This window comes from Poecilia mexicana, unplaced genomic scaffold (genome assembly GCF_051168715.1).
Source record: "Poecilia mexicana isolate PSO_F unplaced genomic scaffold, ASM5116871v1 scaffold_19, whole genome shotgun sequence".
Classification (NCBI taxonomy): Eukaryota; Metazoa; Chordata; class Actinopteri; order Cyprinodontiformes; family Poeciliidae; genus Poecilia; species Poecilia mexicana.
The window spans coordinates 18,085,071-18,107,174 of NW_028263388.1; the positions used below are offsets into that span (position 1 = coordinate 18,085,071).

Sequence of the window (22,104 nt, forward strand, 5' to 3'; positions counted from 1 at the left end):
AGAACATAAACAACCTAATCTTTTATTGCCTGTTTTTACTGGAAAAAACTAATTGGGGAGGGGGGGGGGGGTGCTGCAACCCACCCATCGTTAATCATTTTATTTGCGGTTTTATTTACCCTGGAGGAAAAAGAACTGCTGAAGCAGACTTCCACTTAAAACGTAAATGTCCTTTACTGGGATAAACCAACACACAGCTAGCCCACCGTTGAGACGTGAAAATAAAAATGAAATGTGGTTTACAAAATTTTGTAAATATCTGGAAAGTGCAGTGTGTATTTTTGTCAAATTATAATTTCAACTGTTCTATGAAAACCTTTGAGATCTATTAATAAACTAACCTAATGATTCAATTCAACTTAATCCAAAGAAATTTAATGATGTCGTAGCTCATATCAACCAAGGTTCTTCAAACCTTGGTTTGAAGGTTGTAGATGCTGATAGCTGTGTTTGTTGTTGTAGTTTCACGAAGTGGATACTCAAGGTTTTACATTTTTTCTGTTCAAGTTGAAAAGATAACTAGCAGTGTAACAAACTGAGGTTAGTTTGATAATTACTCGAGTTATTACTTACAGACCTGCTAACATGCAATCAGCTCCTTTACATATGTGCCACTTATAGCTTATCAACTAGTTTTAAAATAAGAAAAAAGGTTCTAATAATCATAACGAACTGTGTTTATAACATATATAAATATACATTTCAGGCAAACGGCAAACACTGCAGTCCTCATTCTACTCAGCAGATGCTGCAGCGGAGAAAAACCTGCCTGTATTCAACAATTGGAAGCAAAAGAAGAATCAAACACAAGTGCTTTTCTTTTTTACAACTTGACCTACATCTTGACCTTAACAGTGTTACTTTTCAGCATTTTGCAATGCAGATTCCCTCTAATTAATTATATCCAGTTGCCTTTACCCTCCCCTTGAGCTCTTTCAAGCTCGTCTTGTTTGGTGAGTGAATATCGTACTGGATGTGGAAAGTTACAAAAATGGAAATCTGAACCAGCGGCCAAAATGGCAGCCCACACCCCGCCTTCAGGGTCACAGGAGTTCTTCGCTAGATATCCTTCGCTGGGACAGAAAGAGCAGGGTTGAAGTCCTCTCACAATGGTGATGCTTGGTTCTCACAGTTTAAAACCTGAGAAATTTGTAAAAATAAGAATTTGTCATTCTTATTAATGAGGGAAAAGTAGAAGCATTCTTTCAGCCAGCTGACCAGAAGTTCACAGCAGTGGAAGAAAACTCAAAAATCTCATTCAAGGAACTTTAAATTGTAGGAAATTGTATGATCAGTGTTGAAATTGGCACATGTCTTATTCCATAAGTAAAAATGGTTGAAAAGATGTTGCTTAATAAGCGTCATGGGTGGCTCTCCATGACTTTGTCATTTCTTGTGTGACCAGAAATATTTCCCAACAGTCGTATTGTTCTTTCTTGTGAGTCCAGTGTTTCAGTCACCTGACCAGCAGTGTGCAGCTACATGAAGTCCAGGAGTAAAAGCCCACTACTCTATCCAACCAGCTGAAGAAATATCTGGTCTCTAGTATTTTCTCTGGCATCGCATTTGAAGGACTTTACACCTCAGGAACAGCATGACTGAACATTTTGTGATCTTGACATCTTTTTTTTTTTTTTGTGAAGAACCGTCCGTTTTGTCCAGTTTTAAAAGTGAATCATAAAGGCTAGCCTGAAAGACTTGCTGTATTTGGATAATTGGTCCAGCTCTTGCAACCTTAACCCTGTTTATACTTATCAATCAGTCAGAAAAGCTGCCTAGAAAACCACTACGTTTTATTTTTTTAGTTTGGAAACGCTTTGTTTTATGCTCACCTCTATAAACGAGAACCTTGGCAAAAGCAGAAGTTTAAAAAATGTGGACGGCTATCATAAATAACTGTAGTCAGTTTAAAAATGGCTTCATTCTGGGATCTTAAAGAGATGTTTGCCTTGTGCATTTGAGACTGTGAGTAAATGATGACAAACATTTCCAGTCCAAGAAACAAAAGGCTCAGTATGAAGACAAAATATGTTTTATTTCATGATTCAGACAGCAGTCATGCAAACTCTGGGGAATAGAAACATTGCAAAGACACTGACTGCCACACAAATCTCACACGATGTCTGTATTTTCTCTGGCTTTGTAACCAATCAGGAGACGGTGAGAACTGATTTGGGATGCCCGGTAGTTCCCTTGGTTTAGTTGTTTCTCTCTGTACCAAGGACATCTTGGACTTGAGCCTTATTTTTTTTCCTATTTCTTCACTAAATCACTAAAATAAAACCGAGGGATAAGATTAGGAAATATATAGGCCTCAGCCATGATTAGAGCATGTCTTATATCTTTAGAGGTTAAGGACAGGAATGTCCATTGTGCCTCTCTTATCTGTCTGAGCATGTTGAGGCTGTGCCAAAGAACAAAGAGATAAAACTTGGTGCAGTGAAAATGTTTGCCTCGTTTCAGATTTCTTCACTCCTAAATGCTTCTGATCATTAAATAAATTTTAATATCAGACTCAGTTAAAACCAAATGTAGTTTTTAAATGAATAGTTATTTTATTAAGACGAGGGAAAACTGACCAAATGGACTTGGACCATTGTGAAAATATAATTCTTTCCACTGTTGGTTAATGGATTTATGGTGATTTTTGCTTTGGAAAACTGAGTTCAGTGTCACGAGACACACTTGTGCCTCATTAAAGCCTGAGTCAAGAAATTAATTTCATTGAACCTGTTTGTCTGAATGAAGTAGACTATTGTAAAAAGCAACACATCATACTCAAAGGAAAACAGCAAATGAGAAGAAGGAAAGTCATTGACATATATTCATCTGGACGGGGTTACAAGAGTTGGGATTCCAGTGAGCCGCATTGAGAGCCAGTATCAACAAGTGGAGAAAACTGGAAGCGGTGGTGAACTTCCTCAGGAGTGGCTGACCTGACAAAATCAATCCAAAAGTGCATTAACGACTCATCCAGGAGGTCACATAAAAACCTCACTTCCCTCATTTAAGGTCAGCGTTTATGATTCAACAGTAAGAAAAAGATTGGGAAAAAAAAGTCTCAAGTCATTAAATCCTTAAAGAAAAGATTTAACGTTTAGGGAAATATTCTATGAACTGACGAGAACAAAAGTGAAACATATAGGAAAGCTCGTCTCCATCATGGGAATGTATCTGACTTTGAAATCTGTGATGATTCACAAAAAGGAAACAGAAAAAAATCTATAAAGGGTCAAGTACTTCCTCACCGCGCTCTGCCCCAACACATCACAAGGCAGCAGGACGTCTCAGTTCTCACCTAAAAATGCTTGGAATGACTGACAAGCTTTGACGACTGCTGGTGATTCAGACAACTTGTTCCAACTGTTCAACATTTTTGTGCCGTTCGCCTCATTGATCATGCTCAAGTTTCCCAAAAGGAAGCAGTTGGGTTTGCTGTCACAATCGCCAGTTGCCTTTTCTTTGTTTCATTGTTGAAGTTCTGCATCATTTCCTCGTATCTTTAATGCCTTTGCACAGAAGTACAAGATCAAAGCTTCTTTTGTTTTTAAACAGCATAAAACTGTGGGATCGTAGGGTGTGGTTACAACAAGTTGATGTAAGTCTGTTCTGACAGCAAATTGAAGACGCACCAGTCAGTTGGTTAGTGATTTGTATTTTCCCTCTGATCAGCTCTGATTAGTGATGAGCAGCTCAAATGCTAAAAATAACATTAAATTTAGCAAAATGAAGAACTCCCTTCTGGTTGTGCAAGAGTACATAAATAAAACCCACTAATGAACTGTTAAAATATTAATAAACTGTTGTCTCTGCATTCAAAAAGTACTTAAGATTAAATAGTATTCTACATGTTTTCACACTGATGCATTCCTTCGAGATATTGCAATTGTTTTTATAATTTTTCTTTGCAGTCAAAATCACTAATTATGTGGTGTTGATTTATAAACATATCAGGTCTTATATATGATGGTAAATGTGAAGTTTTTGTTACTCGCCATGTCGATCACGAACTATAACGTGACATCAAGTAAGGCTTAAGAAGCCGTGTAGTAGAAGTAAGAAATACTTGCACCTGCAGGTGGGAGGTACCTGTCACTTAAACCCAATGGTTTTGAGAATTTTTACAAAAAGATTGCAATAAACTCAAAATTATGCATAAGTGCAAAAAAAGTGGACATCTGTTGATGCAAATATTTCCGCGATCGTTGCCAAATGATTGATGTAATTCGGCAACATATAGATGAATAATTAATACCTAAGCACATATCTGTTATCTTGAAGGTTCTATTTATGTCTCTGCCTACATAAAAAGCTACGTTGGGCTGTATTTGGCCTTCGGGTATTGCGCTTGTCACGTGTTTTTGAAGAATAATGTCATATTTCTTTTTTGATAGAAAACAAAACTAGTTTTGTATTAGGTGTTTTCCCTCACATTTTCCGCTCATTTCCTCCCATTTCTTTCTCTAACTGTTGTTCTTTTATTCAATAACAATAACCGTCCCCTGTGAAAGATCTGATTACATGTAATAAACGAAGAATCGAAGTGAGAAATCTTATCTCTAGGGTCTTTTTTCTTCTTTTTGTTGTTAATTCCTTGAATGACTCCATAGATATAACTAACCAAAAATAAAAGCAGCCTTTCCAGTTGGCTGAATGGATTCAATGACATCTGTTGAACAGAACTAGGATGTAGATCCTTCAACGATGTCAGATCACCTGAGATAACCAGGTCAGCCCTGGTTATCTCAGCTCTCTGACAATGAGAGCCGTTTTTAACTCCCATGCTTTTTATCAGCAGAAATGTGGCACAGCGACATACCGGGATAAATGGCTCGCTTTATTTCCTGAATTCACCACCTAAGGCTGAAAATCGCCTTAGGCTGAATGCCTCCAGCGTAAATTCCATTTACGGTTGAGGCCATCAGCGTAAATGGAATTTACTGTCATTCTGTGAGACGTGACGTTTATTCAGAAAAAGATCCCGAAGGCAACTTTACGTTAATGACTATATTTTCTATGTTAGTGATGGCAGAGTTCAAAGTGAGCTTCTTATCTCCCTCATCACACTGCCTTATCTTTACAACTTACTGAAAGAAGGCTCGACATCTTCTGCCTCAGTGACATAAGCCCGTCTATGAGCTGGGTGTATTCTCATTTAATAACTTTTCCACTGCTGTAAAGTCAAGATAATTCAGTGCATTGTAGGCTGACATGAGGAAGTAGTTTTTTTTGTTGTTGTTGTTTTGTTTTATGAGTTTGGAAAGTCTCTCTGCCCCTCTGCAGTTTAAAATGTGTTTGTCCTGAGTAGGTTTTAGTTGCAAATGCCAAGCAGAAATGCATGTATACCACAAAGGAACCAGTGAGAGAGGTATACACTCCTCTCCCAGTTTAACACTCGCTGGTGAAAAGCTGGATGTATGGAGAAAGTGTTACAAGTCTGTTTTCCACATCGATATATTTTCTCTTAGTCCTTCTTTGAACTGGGCTCTCAAACCTGTGATTAAATGAAGAGGATAATGAGTGTATTTTAAGCTTTGAATCAGTGTTGCACAGTAACTAAGGCTATACTGACTCTTTGTCACTAAATCACTCTGGGCGCCATGATGGACGTCGGAAATGAGGCGCGGGAGTATTGAACAGAGCGACTTTGCATGATTTTGTAAATTATGATAATTTAATGCAAAGTTGGCATTTTTAATGGACTTTCAATGCAACTTTTAGAGCAACTTTGCATTAAAAGTGTCATTATTTACTGAATGACACTTCATGACAACTGTCAAACATTCATAAAGACTTCTTCATGTTCATAACAGGTGTTATGTCATGTTTATGAAAGTGTCATGTCAGTCTTGTGCACACCCCTTCAAATAAAGTGCTACCACATGATTTATATCACTGTGTCGTAAGCAGCGTTTCCCTCACCGGAGTGACACAAAAACGTACAAAAGACGAGATGCCAACCATTTTTTTCCGATACATACTGACGACGCAGCATTGTCTCCATGGTTACTAATGGTTAGACGCGTAGCTTCTCTATAAAGCAATATTTGACATCTTTCTAATTATACTTACTTATAAAGTATATGAACGCAAATCTATTTATCTTGTAAAAAGCTGCAAATCCGCGATCATTCTGAGGGCTGACAGTGATTATGATTGACAGCTGCTAAACATCAGCCGCGGCGTATCTTTCCTCATTAAAAATTGTTCAATAAAATAATAAGTTTGGTTTCTATCCTTGTCTGTTTGTGCAGCTGACTGCCTAGCATCCTATCAACTAAATAGAACCAATTTTAGGCTACTGGCTGTCTGTTTTTTGACAGGCTGACATCTGTGAGACAGTGCCATTTCTGTCTTGGCCCGCTGGGAGTTAATTTTGTTGCTTCGACCTGATGAGACGATGGAAAAGAGCAATGCGCATAAAGGAGTTGCCATAAATTATTAAAACAATTCAAAATCCTTGCACTTCTGTGTGCTTATTTTCCGTAGGTCAGCCATGTTGCTGCTGGCTCCACTGCTTGCTCCAGCCGAGCCAGCGCCACGCCACATTTCCAGGCCCACCGGGTCAGCCGGAGCTCAGGGTTCAGACGGCCTCTGCAGCCACTTCCGATGGATGGCGGAGCAAATACCCGCCTTCCGGGTGCCGGGAGCCCACATCCAAATCCTGATGTCACCAGACCAATTTTACCAGGCGATGAAGGTTCGTGTCGTTCGTTCACGTCTGCTGTCGCCTTTGATTAATGACGACACATTTTAAGACGGCTTTGAAAGTCAGAACTATTTAAGAAATCAACAAGGTCAGTGCTGTTAGTTATCTGTTTAATTTCAACACTTTGAAATCCTTTATCTGTCCCAAGAAAAACAAAACGAGAAAATGTAAACATTCTGATGCTGTGGCAGATCCATTCAAGGCTGATGCCCTGATATGAGGATGTTTAAAATGTGCTAAAAGGTTTCTGAAATCCACAATAGTTTAATAAGAATGCAAAGAAAGAACTGCTGGGGTCACTGGGTGAGAAGCGTAGGTACAACTGAAGAGATGACCAGTTCATCACAGGGCAACACAAGACAAACAACCACACAGGCATACACTCATACCAGTTTAGAGATAGCAATACGCTAACAGTCATTTGTTTGAGCTGGGAGAACCCATTAATGCATGCAGATTTTATAGAAACCATGCAGAAACAACCCAGGCAATAAAAAAAAAAAAAAAAAAAAAAAAAAAAAAAAAAAAAATATATATATATATATATATATATATATATATATATATAAATAATACTTTATTAAATTAAATGCTGTAACTCATCCTGTTAAAGTCCTTATCAATAGTGCTGGCTGCGGACAGGAAGTCCACAAACTTTACTTTTATGTAATCAGTAGAAATATAAAATCTTGAGCTTTTAGAAATTCTTAGACTTTTCTGGGAGGCACAACTTAATTTTGCAGATATAATTTTTCCTACTTCTGTTTCTGACTATATAAAGACTGAACTAAAATTAAATACATTTTTTCCAGTCATTATGAGGGCTGTGCGTGGAATCTTTTGTTTTCGTAATCTAAATTAGGATTTGGTTTTGAAAAGTCTGAGAACCACTAATTTGGAGTACAACTGAGCACCTGCCACGAAAATGGTTGCCAACTTCTCGCAGCTGCTGGGCTCGATTGCTGTACTTGCATATGTTTATCACAATTTGCTTGGAGAGTCTAGCAAGAAAAATACAAAACGGTGCATGTGCAATCATGCAGAAGATAGCACAGATCTAAGTGTTTTTATAGTTGATCTTCACATCTCAGTTTTTATCTCATCCAGTTTATGAGAAACATTGACATTATTTATCTGGATAATTTTAATTTAAAGGTGTGATGCAATGTTTTTTTTCCGGTGAGTATTATGATTACAGAACCTTGACATGTTTCAACTGACAAATGAGCTGTGCTAAAATTCAAATGGTAAGGGTTATGAAACGCCTTTCCTTTTACCAAAATTACACTCCTACCAGTAATGCGGGTGAGTGTAGTTTACTGTACAGCCACTCCCACAAATAATTTAATAATAGGTGGGTTTCATGTGACTGATGCGTAGTTGGACATATTTATGGCACCTTTTGGCACGATTTCCAAATTGCGCTTTTGCAAAGCGTCACCAGCTTGTTTTTTTTTTTAAGTCAGAAAAATTCCTGTGGTCAAAGGTTTTAAAACAAACAAAAGCAACAGCATCCATCAATACCAGCAACATACGTGCAATGAAAACAATGTAGTTTATAGAATGAAGTCATTTAGATATTTGAATTATTTATCTTAAAGATGATATTGCAGATACTTTAATTCTAGGATTTGCACAACTTTCTTTTGACACAGGCCTTTGTTCAATATTGAGAACCTGCCAAAGTATCGTGATGATTCATTTGGAGCCGTTTCTTTTCTTCTTTTTTTTTTTTTTTTTCAGTGACGTTCATAAAATGTCAGTGCAACATTCAGTTTTTATTTTTAGCTCTGTTTTTTTCTGCTAAATCCGGTCATTTCCTTGCAGCTGCAAAGGGCCCCTGATTTTCAGTTCTGAACAAACCTTATACATACTTGGATTTTTAGATTTTTATTCATGAAAACAGTTTATATTTTACATTTTATACCAGAACATGGTGTTGATTTAAAATACTCGATCCTCTGGTGCTATTTTATGACAGCCAGACTGTCTTTGTCTTGATAATTCTTCAGTTCACTCACCTTGTTTTTGCAGCCAATAGTTTTTAGTATTTTCAGCAAACCAAAAACTTGGAATAATTAAATGGATGCATGTTAGGGTCCAGTTTGTTTAAAACATTGCTCTGCACAACCAACCTTATCACTTCTTTTACTGCTTTCCGTATGGCAAACTATGAAGTCAAAAGAGTCAAAATGTTACCCTGTTTGCACATTAACAGCACAAAAATAAACAAATAAAAACATTAAACTTAATCTTGTTTTATGTTTTGCAAGTTTATTGTGTTTCTGCTATGGCATTTGTTCAGTGATGATATACAATGATTCAGCAAAACCAAGCAATAAAAGGAGCAATAAAATAATACATCATTAAGCAATACAAACACAATGCATACGATCATTTGTAGTAAACAGAACCAACAAAGTAGTAAAATCATTCCATAAAGACACAATAATAAAATACAATAATAAAAACTCATTGGGTCATTATCAACACTTAAAGGGTTTTACTGTCTTAGCAGTGGTTATGTAAGCAAATATTATTCCAGAATAAGAAGCATATATTTTTATATTATATATATATATATATATATATATATATATATATATATATATATATATATTGTACTGTAAGATTTGTCTTCTAGGAATTGAACCTACATATGTAGTGAAAACAGCACAAGCCATAGATAGGAATCCTTTTTTAAGTCCAGATATAAGGAGCTACATAACTGCCAAAATGTTTATTCATGTGGAATGAGAGATTTGTTAAATAAATGATTCTATTTATCAACTTCTGTTGGAATAGATTTTCTCCTGTTGACATTTTCCAGAATCTTAAACTCTGCTTATGACACATCCTTGTTCACTTAATACTTTCTGTCTCCTTTCCGTTAAGGCTGGCATCAGAAGCGCACAAAGGCGGGTGGTGATGGCGTCCTTGTATCTGGGAACAGGGCAGCTGGAGCAGGAACTGGTGAGGAAGAGCGTTTTGTTTCTTAAATATGCTTCTTTCGTTCGGGGCAGGTGAGAACAAAGCTGTAACAGCAGGAGAGTGAGCCAAATGACTGGTCAGAGTTGCCAGAAAATATGAGTCAGACTTCTCCTCCAAGAATACCGCAGTGTGTTTTCTTCAGATTGAAAAGCGAAGTTCAGGCCAAAACTACAAGGAATGACCCCAAAATGCAAGGGTTTATGGGTATGGGAGAGCAGCGCTGGCGTGTGAGGGCTTGCTGTTTTTCATGCTTGGAAAGCCTAGCATAACAACGTGAAACCAAAGCAAACCACAGTCTGGACCGGTGCTCAAATTCAGCTGTTTTTTCGTGTTTTTAGGGGTTTTTTTAATGACCAGTAATGGAGACGTAGACGGAGGCCAAAATGCTCAATCACAGCTAAAAGCACTGAGATCAGCTGCTAAACTCTGTAGCTCCACAGGATGATGGATTACTAGAAATGTGAGTCAGAAAGGTGCAGTGAGGCTGTATCATTTTTTTCTCCCTGCTTTTTAAAGTCTGGGGTTTTGCTTTAAAAATGGATGAAACAAACTTAATTCAATCCAGTGTGAGGGTTCAGGCCCAGTCTGTGGTTAGGACTGAAGAATGCAAACTGCAGGTGTTGTTTTAGTGTAAAACCTGGACTCAGGAACACAACAGATCCTGACAGTCACACCTGAACTGTGTATTTACTTTAGCGGCGGGGCCAGAGATGTCAGTAATCCGATAATTGAAAGCAAGGCGTGCTTATCTTACCGAAACAAAATGTAGAGTTTTTTTAAGACACTTGACATGAGACGTGGAGAGTAATTTGTTTTCATTTGTTGCACATGCAGGCTAAAAGAAAAACCAGGAAGTTTTTCTTTTAGCCCAGGCAGTAATCAGAGAAGAAGAAAAAAGCAGCCATTTTAAGTTTTCAAAATAATAATTATAAAAGAGTTTATTTTTCTGGTCTTTGCTCTGTTTAGATGATGTATAAGAAGTCAAGAATTTATTACTACTACTAACAATAATTGTCTCTTACTGAACTAACTACATTAGACTCAACAATTTTGAGTTTATGCTTTTTGGAATAAGACGTAATCGAGCTTAAGTGATGTTTATTTGTAAAGCTCTTTTCAGCAGCAAAGCATAATACAGTAACCAGTTATGAAATAAGCAATGACCATTACATTTTGTCATCATCAAAATCATCAAATAAATATACATCAAATACATTAATAAATATTCCACGTACTGCTAATCAAGGCTGCGCTAAACAGGTGGGTTTTTAGCCTTGATTTAAAGGAGCTCTGTGTTTCGACATCTTTGCAGTTTTCTGGAAATTTCTTCCAGATTTATTTATGTCTATTTTTGCTTCTGGTACCAGGGATGCAAATTTCATAACTTTAGTGTCCTTTGCTTTTAACTGAATAATAAAATATTTTAAATGGCTGTCTTACGTAAAGCTTGTTTGTTAAATTTGAGGTATTAAATAAAAAATGATAAACTTGGACACTGGTGAACAATTCGATCTTAAGTCATTTTGCATGTTTGAAACAGACAAACATGCTGTGGGTTTTTTGTTGCTCAACCAAATGTTTTGACTGCCAATCCACAGTGAGTTTTTTTTAAATTTATGTTTATATAAATTACACATCATTTTAGCTTCGTTATTAAAAAACATGTTCCATATCTATCTCCCATTAAGGTGGACTGCATGGAGGAAGCGCTCCAACATGCAAAAGAAAACCGTCGCTCTCCTGACCTCAAAGTCTCCGTGCTACTGGACTACACTCGCGGATCCAGAGGTCGGTCTCCGTCAGACCTCTACGCTGTTGTTTGGCCCAGATCTCTGTGCTCACCGTGTTTCATGCGCAGGTCAGATTAACTCCCGGACCATGCTGCTGCCTCTGCTGCAGCGCTTCACCTCTCAGATGCGAGTATCTTTATACCACACTCCGGACCTGAGAGGCCTGCTGCGACTCCTGGTGCCGCAGCGCTTCAACGAGACCATTGGAGTCCAGCACATCAAAGTTTATCTGTTTGACGACAGCGTCATCATCAGCGGGTACGTAGAGTTTAATCCAAGGGGATTGGAAAGCTGGACAAGGGCCTCGAAAATGCAAACGTCTCCAGCTTCTGTGTGAGATCAGAAAGTGAGGATTTAAATCTCTTAAATTAAACTTTGGGCAGATTTTTGGTAGACCTAATGGTTAGACTCCCATTTCTCTGATTGACTAAAAACACCAGAATACTTCAAATTATTGAGCATACAGAGCATACAGTATTGCAGCAGTGAATGGAAGAAGCTAAAAGTCTCACATTTTTACATATAATCAGTTTGTGAAGGTTTGACGCTGTCTATATTCATCTACAGTTATTTTTCTGACAGTGACATGTTATTTGGCTGTAAAAAAAAAGACTGGCACTTCAATCTTCACTTGGCTCAGACACAGGGAAAAAAAAACCCATCAAGTCGCAACTGATTTTTATACTGAAGAAACTTTTGGAGTTTGGTTACTCAATTTCTTTTTCTAACCTTAGAAACTTTTTGTTCCTGAAATATTTCCTCAATAATCAAAAGTTTTCAAACTTTTCCTGCACAAAGGATCTTTGGTAAAAGTGTCCTCACACTGTCCTTTGGATGTGTCGCCACTGAGCAGCCAAACATTCATTGAGCATTAAAAAAATGTTTAAAAAAATAATCTAACTTCTGTTTAAGACAATAAATAGATGAGAGATTACAAATGGTACGTCATTGTCCACATATGGTAGAGTCTTAATTAAATATCTGCTTTGAAAACAAATGGAAAGCAGATTGTAATATACTTGTTTCAAACTTCCAGTATTTTTAGATTTCCTGCCGCTAAGTTATTGCAAATCAAACTGAGGAATGATCATTGTGCATATTTACTCAGAGCACAGAGCAGGTGTTTCCACTGCTTGGAAATGTTTTCAGGGCACGTTCTGTCATCTGCAGAGAAAATGTAAATCATGGGTGTGCTCTAAAGCTGGGGACCGCGGTGGTGTTGTGGTTTTCACTCCATTTCAGATCAAAACAGACAAACCCATACATCATGCTAGAGAAGGAAGTTTTCCCTGCAGTGCTTTCTGAAGAGCAGGATGCGTCCGCCTCGAACGCTTGTCATTAGTGTCGAACAGCAGCAGCTTATCTGCGTGATTGCTAGACGTCCTTCCGTCTCGTGAACTCCTCTGCTCTGAAGCGTGGTCTCGTCAGTTTTAAATTCACATCGAGGCTTCCCACCGGGATCAATTAATCTCATTGTTTGAAAATATTATTGTTACATTTTGGTTTCGCCTGAAAATTGAGAACGCTGAGCGGGCTCCAAAGCGAAACATTTAAGCACTTAAGACATCGGGCGCAATCTGTCTTGGCTTTGGTTCATTTCCTTCCTGGAATAACAATAGGTTACTCGAAACTGCAGGTTAAACTTGAGTCAACAAATCATTTTCAGTTACTGATATTAAAAAAATTGTTTCAAGACATCTGCTGGTTCAACGACACTTCATGCTCCTGAAGCAGCACTTATCAGAGGTTATTCGTACCTCAACTAGTTTAGTTTTTTCATTAGAAAACATCAACTTCTGTTTTTTTCTGCCTCTTTTTTTGTCCAATCTTGGGCTTTTATTAGACGTTTTGAGCGTTTGCATAACAATCCAAAGCATGACAGAAATATCTATAATATTTAGAGTAAAAAGTTTGGTTTGAACTTTAAATAAAGTGTCTGAAAGTTGATACATCGGTAATGTTGACAAAGCAAAAGTAAGGATCACTTACTTTTCAATTCAGTTCAGCACTCACCCTAACATACATTAAGAATGAGGGTGCATTGATCATGTGAGAAGATCCTACAGCAACAAATCACCTCATATCATGACCCTTCTACCACCGTGCTTAGCAGCTTGTATCAATTGTTTTGCATTTTCACCTAATTTGCTTCCGTACGTTATGGCTACACTAGGGGGTTTCCAATCTGCAGCTCTGGAGGCACTAGTGACTCTTTGGCTCTTTTGCTAAAAATGATAAAGAACTAACTAATGTTTTTTAAACGTAGATATAATAAGGAATGCAGGTTTCTACCACTAGCATGTTGGGATATTATAATGTTGAAATTAATAAGAGAGCACCTTCTTTTTATTTATTTTCACAGTAAACGATGAGGAAAAAGTCAGAACAGCGTATGACTTTGTTAACCGAAACTCGTGACTGTAACTGATATTTATTTATTGTTGAGAAATTATCTGTCACAGTTTACACTCCATGTCTTATTGAGTTTGTTTCCTCTACGATAAAATGTAAGCCGCTCTGACCCAGATATTAGATGTACGTTTCCAAGTTGTTTCATTTACTTCAAGTTGAAATTAAAATCAGAAGAGTCAAACAATTTGATGCAAAGCCAAATAAATGTATATTGTTGCTTTGTTTAGCAATAAATTAAATGTCACGTGACATGATTATTTATGCACCTAAAGGTCTAACTGCAGTAATTGTGACTTAATGTGTCAACAACGCTGTTGTTCTGGGAAGGATGAGCCCTTGGCATCTTCCAGGGCTAAATAAAGTGCAGGAATGTGGATAATAACTTTCAGGTTGTCACTCACACCAGCAGCAGAAAGGCAAAGCTACGCGATGCCTTAATGTTGAACTTATGATAGTACAGTTAGGCAAAGGAATGAACTCGTCGGGCTGGTTTGGAAGGATTGTCGGGAAAGCTCTACCTAAAAAAAAAAAAAAAACAAACAAAAAAAAAAAAAACACGTGTGCATACCTTAAATACAAACTTGCTTTTATCTTTTGTAACAATGCAATACAATTTGAGCTTTTGATCACGATGCTCGGCACGACCAGGAGAAACGCCTCATGCAAGCTGAAGCACGGTGGAGGAAGACTCTTGTTTTGCGTCTCGGTTTGCAGCCGCAGAACCTGCTGTTCAAATCCAGTCCTGGAAGTCCGGTGACCTGCGGCTTCTAGATACGACTCTGTTTTAACACACCTGAGTTAAATGATGAGCTGATTAGCTGGATATGTTGACATTCTTATAAATTAATTCATAGAATCGTGAATTTAAACTGTTTTTATCTTCAAATTGTGGTGCTGGAAAAGTTTAACAACTTTGTGCTTGAATTTTACTGTTGGAAAAAGCAAACAAACCCCGATTAAACCGTAAACAGTGCAAAGGTTTTGTAGAACCAGTGGTTTTGGTAATGGGAACCGACCCATACCTGGTTTATTTGCTCTGACTGTGCATGAAATGAGGTAAATACACCAAAACATCCTGCAAGACAGAACTTTATGAACCTTGCTCGTCTCTCGGCTGTTTTCCAGGGCCAACCTGAGCGACTCGTACTTCACCAACAGGCAGGACCGCTACGTGCTCCTGGAGAACTGCCGGGAGGTGGCGGACTTCTTCTCCGACCTGGTGGAGGCCGTGGGGGACTTCTCCCTGCAGCTGCAGCCGGACAACTCGGTCACCATGCAGGACGGCATGGTGCACCCCTACAAAGGTAGAAACCGGACACGCACAGACGCACGCTGTTTTGACAACGCGTGACACTTGGTGCTCGGCTGCGGCGCGGCGCTCGGCACTGGCAGCTGACGGGTTTGGCTAATGGAGCTTGAAAGCTTAGACAAGCGAGGAGAATGCTGGTCAGCGAGGAGGACAGAGAGAGCTCTTGCGGTTTGTTAGCCACGCAGCCGGATGTGAAAATGTCAGATTTCTATTCACACACACACACGCACACACACATTCATATAGCTTGTGTCTGTAACTGGAGCACAGCCTGCCAGGATGTTAGTTTAAAGGATGAATGACATCATGTCTGCAGGATTAGGCTGCAGAAATGGACACCAGGAATAGAGATGTGATGTCACAGTGTTGCTGGAAGAAGATATGGACAGTAGTGGGAACTGATATAAACACGCACACACCAGAGCCATTTGTACTGGATGACTTGGAAGATTTGCAATGAATTAGAAACAATGACGGGTCCTGATGCACAGCGGCAGCAGACAGCTTGGAGACAGAAGATTACTCATTCAAACCAAATTACCAAACACGCCTTCACACTCACCTTTTGGAGGAGTAGCACACATGATAAGCTGACTCACATCTAACTGCTTCACTTTTATGCTTTCCCATCAACAGAGTTTTCTTTGAGGGCTGACTTTTACTGATTTCTCTCCCCCCCCCCCCCCAAGGACTATAGCACAATGAAACTGAAGAATTACACAATATGATCAATTTTAAATGATTAAAGAATTTGTCTCTAAAGTTTTTCTAATTTTTATTTAACCCTAAAGATTATTTTACAGCTCATGAATGATTATGTAGCTCCAGTACAGTAAAAGTAAGCCAGAAAAGATGTAATTTTTGATGAAAAGTGGTTGCTGCTGTGAAAAAAACAACAAAAACCACACTTCCGGGGGAAAAAAGATGAAATGGGGAAGTATTCAAAGAGTTTGAGTTCTTGCAAAGAAAAGAAGCTGTAAATATATATATAAAAAAACCATTTACTGAAAAGACTTCACACTATAGCTTCCAGTCATTTTAATGCCCACATGTAAGTAAATAAGCCTTATATTTTTAGCATATTAGCACAACTTTTTGCTTCACCTCACAGTCACTTGGACTTTATTACAATTTGTCACCACAAACCGTAATGTGATTCATTCTGACTCTGTGTGATAGAGCAGCACATAATTATGAGGTGGAAAGAAAATTATTCATAGTCATAAAAATAGTTTGCAAATAAAAAACATCTGAAAAGTGTGGCATGCATTTGTATTCAGCCCCCCATGAGTCAAAACACGATAGAACTTCATAATAGTAGACGCTACAAATAAATGTCTCAATCAACTTTGCATACCTGGAAGCAAAAAAAACTGATCCTTTCTTTGCAAAATGTATCTAAGCTGTTCGGTTTTATCTCCATCTGTGTTGTTGTCTTGCTGGAAGGTGAACCTCCAGCACTGACTCTCACCACATGATGCGGCCACCGCCATGTGTCACTGGTGGCGTGTTCAGCCTGATGCATGACGGTTTCCCATCACACTCAGGTGGTTCTGCAGGTTGGGTGAAATTATCATGTATCATTTATTGTGATGCATATCTTATCATGATAGTGTCACCATAAATTCCACTTAATTCCAGTTAACGTTAACTCCTAAAACTGTCCTTATTGCTATCTATGCTACTTTTTTTCAGTGTTTGTTCATTAAAAGTGAATCAATAAACATCAATACATTTTGAAAATATTCTTAGTTGCACTTACTGTGTGCGTTTTAGTGAGACAAAACAAACTTCTTTGTGATTGGTGTCCTAAAGAAGCGGATTACAAATAGAGCAGCATTTGTGTTTGTGAGGCTCTAATTGGTGTGACACACAGAGCCATACATTTGCCTTAAGAAGAAGTAATAAATAGTTCTTATTGTCACAATATTGCCTCAGAATATCGTGATGAGATTTCAAGTCCAAATCGCCCAGCCTTAGTTGTGTTCCCTACCTTCTCATTCTAGGTAGACATAAACGTTTTGGAACATTTTCAGTTGAACTGCACTCTTCCCATTTTCAGACGATGGGTTGAAGAGTCCTCTGAGAGACGTTCAAAGCTAGGAAAGTTTCTTTTATAAGCTAACCCGACTATAAACCTCCTCAGAAACCTGCATTCCTCGGTCTTCATGATGCTAAGAAGCCTCTCCGACCGGAAACAGCTGCTTTTTTTATTCAGCGTTCAAATGCAAACAAGTGAACTCTACTTACCAATTAAGTGAGCTTCAAAGACGCAGTGTGTTTTACGTACGGATATAAAACGGGCTGAACATAATTGCACTTTTTGTTGTTCCGCCTCATAAAACCCCAATAAAATATGTTTTCTATGGCACAAACTGTGAAAAAATTCAGGAGGTGTTAATACTTTTGCGAGGTGTTTCCATTTTCGTAGGAGATTTCCTCTCCATATTTTACCCACAACCCACCGCTGCCATAAAAGTAACAAATCCTTGACCAGAACACCGCGACCTCCGAGGTCGAGCCGACCCCTTCTCCCTCTTCACATTAATCTGTGTCTCCATGGCGACCAGGAAACCGGGAGGACTTCTCGGCAGCAGCGAGGAAGCGCATCATGGAGGTCGTGAGCTTGGCCCGCGTGAGACAGCACCAGCAGCTGCGGCGCTCCCGGGAGGAAGAGGCCAGGAGCGAGGAAGAGGAGGACACCTGGGTGTTCCCCCTGGTCCAGATGAAACCTCTGGGCATCCGGATGGACGAGCAGGTCACACAGGTGAGCCTCTTCTCTTCTGGTTTGTGTGTTTGCACAGCTGGAAGATGAAAGCAGCTGTGTTTGTAAGTCGTCCGTCTTCTCCTTCTGCGTCTCCCCGGCGCTCCAGCGGCTGCTGACAGACGCCGGGCCGGACTCCACTGTGTTTCTAACATCGGGTTACTTCAACCTGACCCGGGCTTACATGCGGCTGGTGCTGGAGACCGGAGCCAACTACCACATCCTGACCGCCTCCCCAGAGGTCAACGGGTTCTTCGGGGCCAAAGGCGTCGCCGGAGCGATTCCTGCAGCCTACATCCACATCGCCAGGCAGTTTTACAACCGAGTGTGCCAGCTGGGCCAGCAGGAGAGGGTCCATCTGCACGAGTACCACCGGCCGCAGTGGACGTTCCACGCTAAAGGTCGGTGAGGTTCAAAGGTCAATCTAATGCCTCGAAATGTGTTTAGCTCCATCAGATTGGATGGAGAGCATCCATGATGATGAGACGTTCGCAGAGTCTTTGGTCCGAACGATTTTTATCGTTTAATTGAGTTTTTATGTTTTTGAAGATTTAATTTTAGGAAAATCTGGATTTTTTTTTTGGGGCTTCTGTAGTTCAGAGTGACCCAGTCAGCCATCTTGTTTGACAAGCGTGTGAAGTATTAGTTTTTCTTTTTTAGCTAAGACTTTTAAATTTTTTAAATATAAGAAAAAATATCATACTATTACTATAGCACAGTCATAATAATACGATAATAGTCATACTGCAATAAAGTCGAAATAATGCGAGAATAAAACGTTAATGATACCAGAATAAAGTCAAAACATAGGAGGATGAAGTAATAATAATTTTATCAGAACTCCAACACAGAAAATAACAAAAACTTTAATGAGGAATGTTGAGCATCTGGTGAAGTTATACTTTGGTATCGGTTTTCCAGATAAGAGGATACTTCATCTTTAAACACATAAACATCAAATTGTTTTCAGCTGCAGGATTTTGAAACAATTGACTAAACAACTGAGTCTATTTTGAAGAAAGAACAACACAGAGGTACAAACGTCATGTCTCGATAACGTTTGAAGCTTTTTTTCATCAAAACGACTTTTTTCTTGTAATTTAGAAACATTCTTTTGGTAAAATATTGTCTTTGTTCTTCCAATATTACGACTATACTCCCATAACTAATTGTATTTTTAGACTCTTTTCTAGCCTGTAACATCTTTTCTTCCACTTTTACTCTCTATCCATCTTTGGATCAAATCTTAACCATCTTCCCTGTTCCTGCTAAAAAAAAAAACAGCATCCCCACATCATGATAATGCCACTGCCGTGTTTCACCATGGGGATGAAGTATTTCAGCATGTCGGTTTTCCTTGAAGCATTAAGTTTGGATCTCATCTGGTCAGAGAAACGTTTTCTGTGTGTCTGCAGCTTCCCCTCCATGGTTGAAACGCTCTTTATGGCTGTGAGTGAACTGTGTGCAAACATCAGGGTGATTATGTGTTGGAGAAGCTTGCAAATGTCTAAGAACTCCAGGAAATTTGTGTTATCAGCCACCTCCCCACAGATAGCAAATATTGCAATCTGACCTGCTGATATTGCTCTCAGTATCATTAGTTAGTCCTTTTAATTTCACTAAAGCAGATTTTCCAAGTAAACTTAACAACTCAAAGATAATTAGAGGTCCAGTTAACTGGTATCATGTCATAAAACAGGGATAATAAAATAAGATAAATAGATATTTAGCCAGTAAAAGGCCTCCATTAGGGAGGTAATATAAAAACATGAAAAGTCTTTTAAATCTTCTATCTTTTTTTGCTTTTTTTAGCTGTTCCACTGGTTTTCTTTACACATTGAGTCTTAAAGTATAGTAGAATAAAATCAAACATTTCATGATCTCAATTTTATTCCTTAAATTGCATTAAATGCATCCAGGTTTTCCATCTTTGGTCGTACATTTTATCTAAGTCCTTTGCTTTTTCCTTTACTTTTTGCTTTCTGTACCTGTGTGAGGTAAAATTTATTTACTTTTATTTTCTTTCTTTTTTTTTTTAAAGAACGGTTGGTTCTCTTGGTCCTGTGTTGGAGTCCCGACTGAGGAATTATTTTTTTATTGCAACGTTTGGCTCTTCCTGCACGGTGGAAGTTTGCCTGAAATCTCTAAGCTACCAACAGAGATCTGCTCAAGAGGCGGACTGTTGTTTATTTTCAAAACGTTATTGTTTCTGTCTCCACTACCAGGAGAGTGTTTTTAACATATAAAAAAATAAAATGAATCCCAAAGGGAAAGTAACTGTAACATCTGTTCTAATTCCAGTTTTGGCTTCAATAAGTAGCTTATTTACAGGCTGTTATGCAAACTTTAATGTCGGCATGACATTAACGATTTACTCACACATCAGAGCTGAAGAACCAGGACATTTTGAGAAGGTTGTATTAAACTTAAGTAAGTAGAAGTTTTCAAGTCAGCTTAGCTTGTTTTTCATAAATTATGTAGGTTCTAATTTTCTTAACAAGAGTCTCAAAGTTTCCGTTACATAAATCTTGTTACATTGAGTTCATTTATTATTAGAGATGTGAAATAAATGCTGTCCAGATTTTCATTTTGGATTTTATTTCTGAAATAATATAGTCAAAGTAAAGGTGTGAGATTATTTTAGGCAGAGGAGTATTTTTGTATGTATGGACTATTTTTACTAAGTTGTTTTACTTAGTTTTTAGTTTTACTTGAGTGAATTTGTTAGGAAGTATCTCTAACTCTTACTTGAGTAAAATGTCTGGACTCTCTACTCACTGAGTGATTAATAAACTTGTTTTAACCAAAACGTCACCAGAAACACCAACAGTTTTTGTTAAATCTTTTGTTTAAACTTCATATAAAAAGAAGCATATTTGGGAAACCTTTTCTCTTTTGCCTGATTTAGTTGTTTTTGTAATTATGTTATTTATTTATATGAATTTTGTTTCTTAGATTTCCACATCATTTTATATTTTGGTTTGTCTGATTATGTAGTTTTTAAATCTTGAACGACTGATGTTTTGATCAGTTACTCAGTACCTGAGTAGATTTTTTTTTTACCAAATACTTTTCATTGAAGTAGTGCTACTTTTACTTGAGTACAAGTTTTTGTTTTTGAGTAGCTAATTTCTTCTTGGTGTGGAGGGTTTTGTAAATTTTTTGTGTTTTTTTTTTCTTTTCTGTCTGTGATATTTTATCACTTGTTTGCCATCAGCTGCTCCTGTTAGCAGGCGTGACAGTCGACCTCCTTTCTGCCGTTTCTCCTCTCCCTGTACTGTAATGGTTCCCTGGAGAGCCGACAGAGCAGCTCAGGCTCTTTTTGGTGTGGGTCCATTAGTCACGCCCTCCACCTTTCTCTTTGCTTTTATTTTTCCTTGGCAGCACGGCCTTTTAAAACGAAGTAGGTCACCGTTTATGATTAATGTGGGCGTGTGGGCGCTGTTAAATGATACGTTGTCACAGCTTCAGGGTAATTGTGCGAAATGGCGTTTTACTCGAACAGCGTTGCACGATTCCAGGTTCGCTTGGTGCCAGAAAAGTCCAGAAACAATGGGATTTCTTCATTTCTGGTGTTGTGCAAGGGCCGTAAATGAGCCGTTCTCTATATGAAGTGGCCCATTAGGAATGATGTGCTCTGCTGTTTCTCTTGTGGTTGTGACGGTATGTAGGTTGACGCAGGAATCTTGTACACTCACTCTGTTGTAGCCTCAGGACAAGGATGCACACTCACTCACTCTTTCTCTCTCATATTTTGAGGTTTTGGATCAACGCTGGGGATTTCTTCTTGTGCTTCCTCTCAGTTGTGGTTTCAGTCTGCTGAATCCGGCTCTCCGAAACTTTACTGACCCCCTCCCGCCCCGCCATCTTCTTCACAGGTCTGTGGTATTACCTCTGGGGGCAGGACAGGCCTTGCCTCACTCTAATCGGCTCCCCTAATTTCGGTTACCGCTCGGTTCACCGCGACCTGGAGGCCCAGATCGCCATAGTGACGGAGAACGAAGCCCTTCAGAGCCAGCTGCAGGAGGTCTGCTTGTCACGATGATGATGATGATGATGATGATGATGATGATGAATGGCTCTGCGTGGCGCAGCGCTCACCTGGCTCACCTCTGTTCTGACCCGGCAG

At 38.7% G+C, this 22,104-nt stretch overlaps 1 protein-coding gene across 1 annotated transcript in view; it reads left to right on the top strand.

Moving 5' to 3' along the window:
* pgs1 (phosphatidylglycerophosphate synthase 1) overlaps nt 1-22,104 on the top strand; it is a 28,869-nt gene that overhangs the window by 636 nt on the left and 6,129 nt on the right. The window contains exons 2-9 of the mRNA XM_015003058.2: nt 6,490-6,700; nt 9,605-9,682; nt 11,389-11,488; nt 11,559-11,748; nt 15,028-15,206; nt 17,782-17,978; nt 18,085-18,376; nt 21,854-22,002. Of these exons, the coding sequence (XP_014858544.2) occupies nt 6,490-6,700; nt 9,605-9,682; nt 11,389-11,488; nt 11,559-11,748; nt 15,028-15,206; nt 17,782-17,978; nt 18,085-18,376; nt 21,854-22,002 (1,396 nt within the window). The remainder of the gene's footprint in view (nt 1-6,489; nt 6,701-9,604; nt 9,683-11,388; nt 11,489-11,558; nt 11,749-15,027; nt 15,207-17,781; nt 17,979-18,084; nt 18,377-21,853; nt 22,003-22,104) is intronic.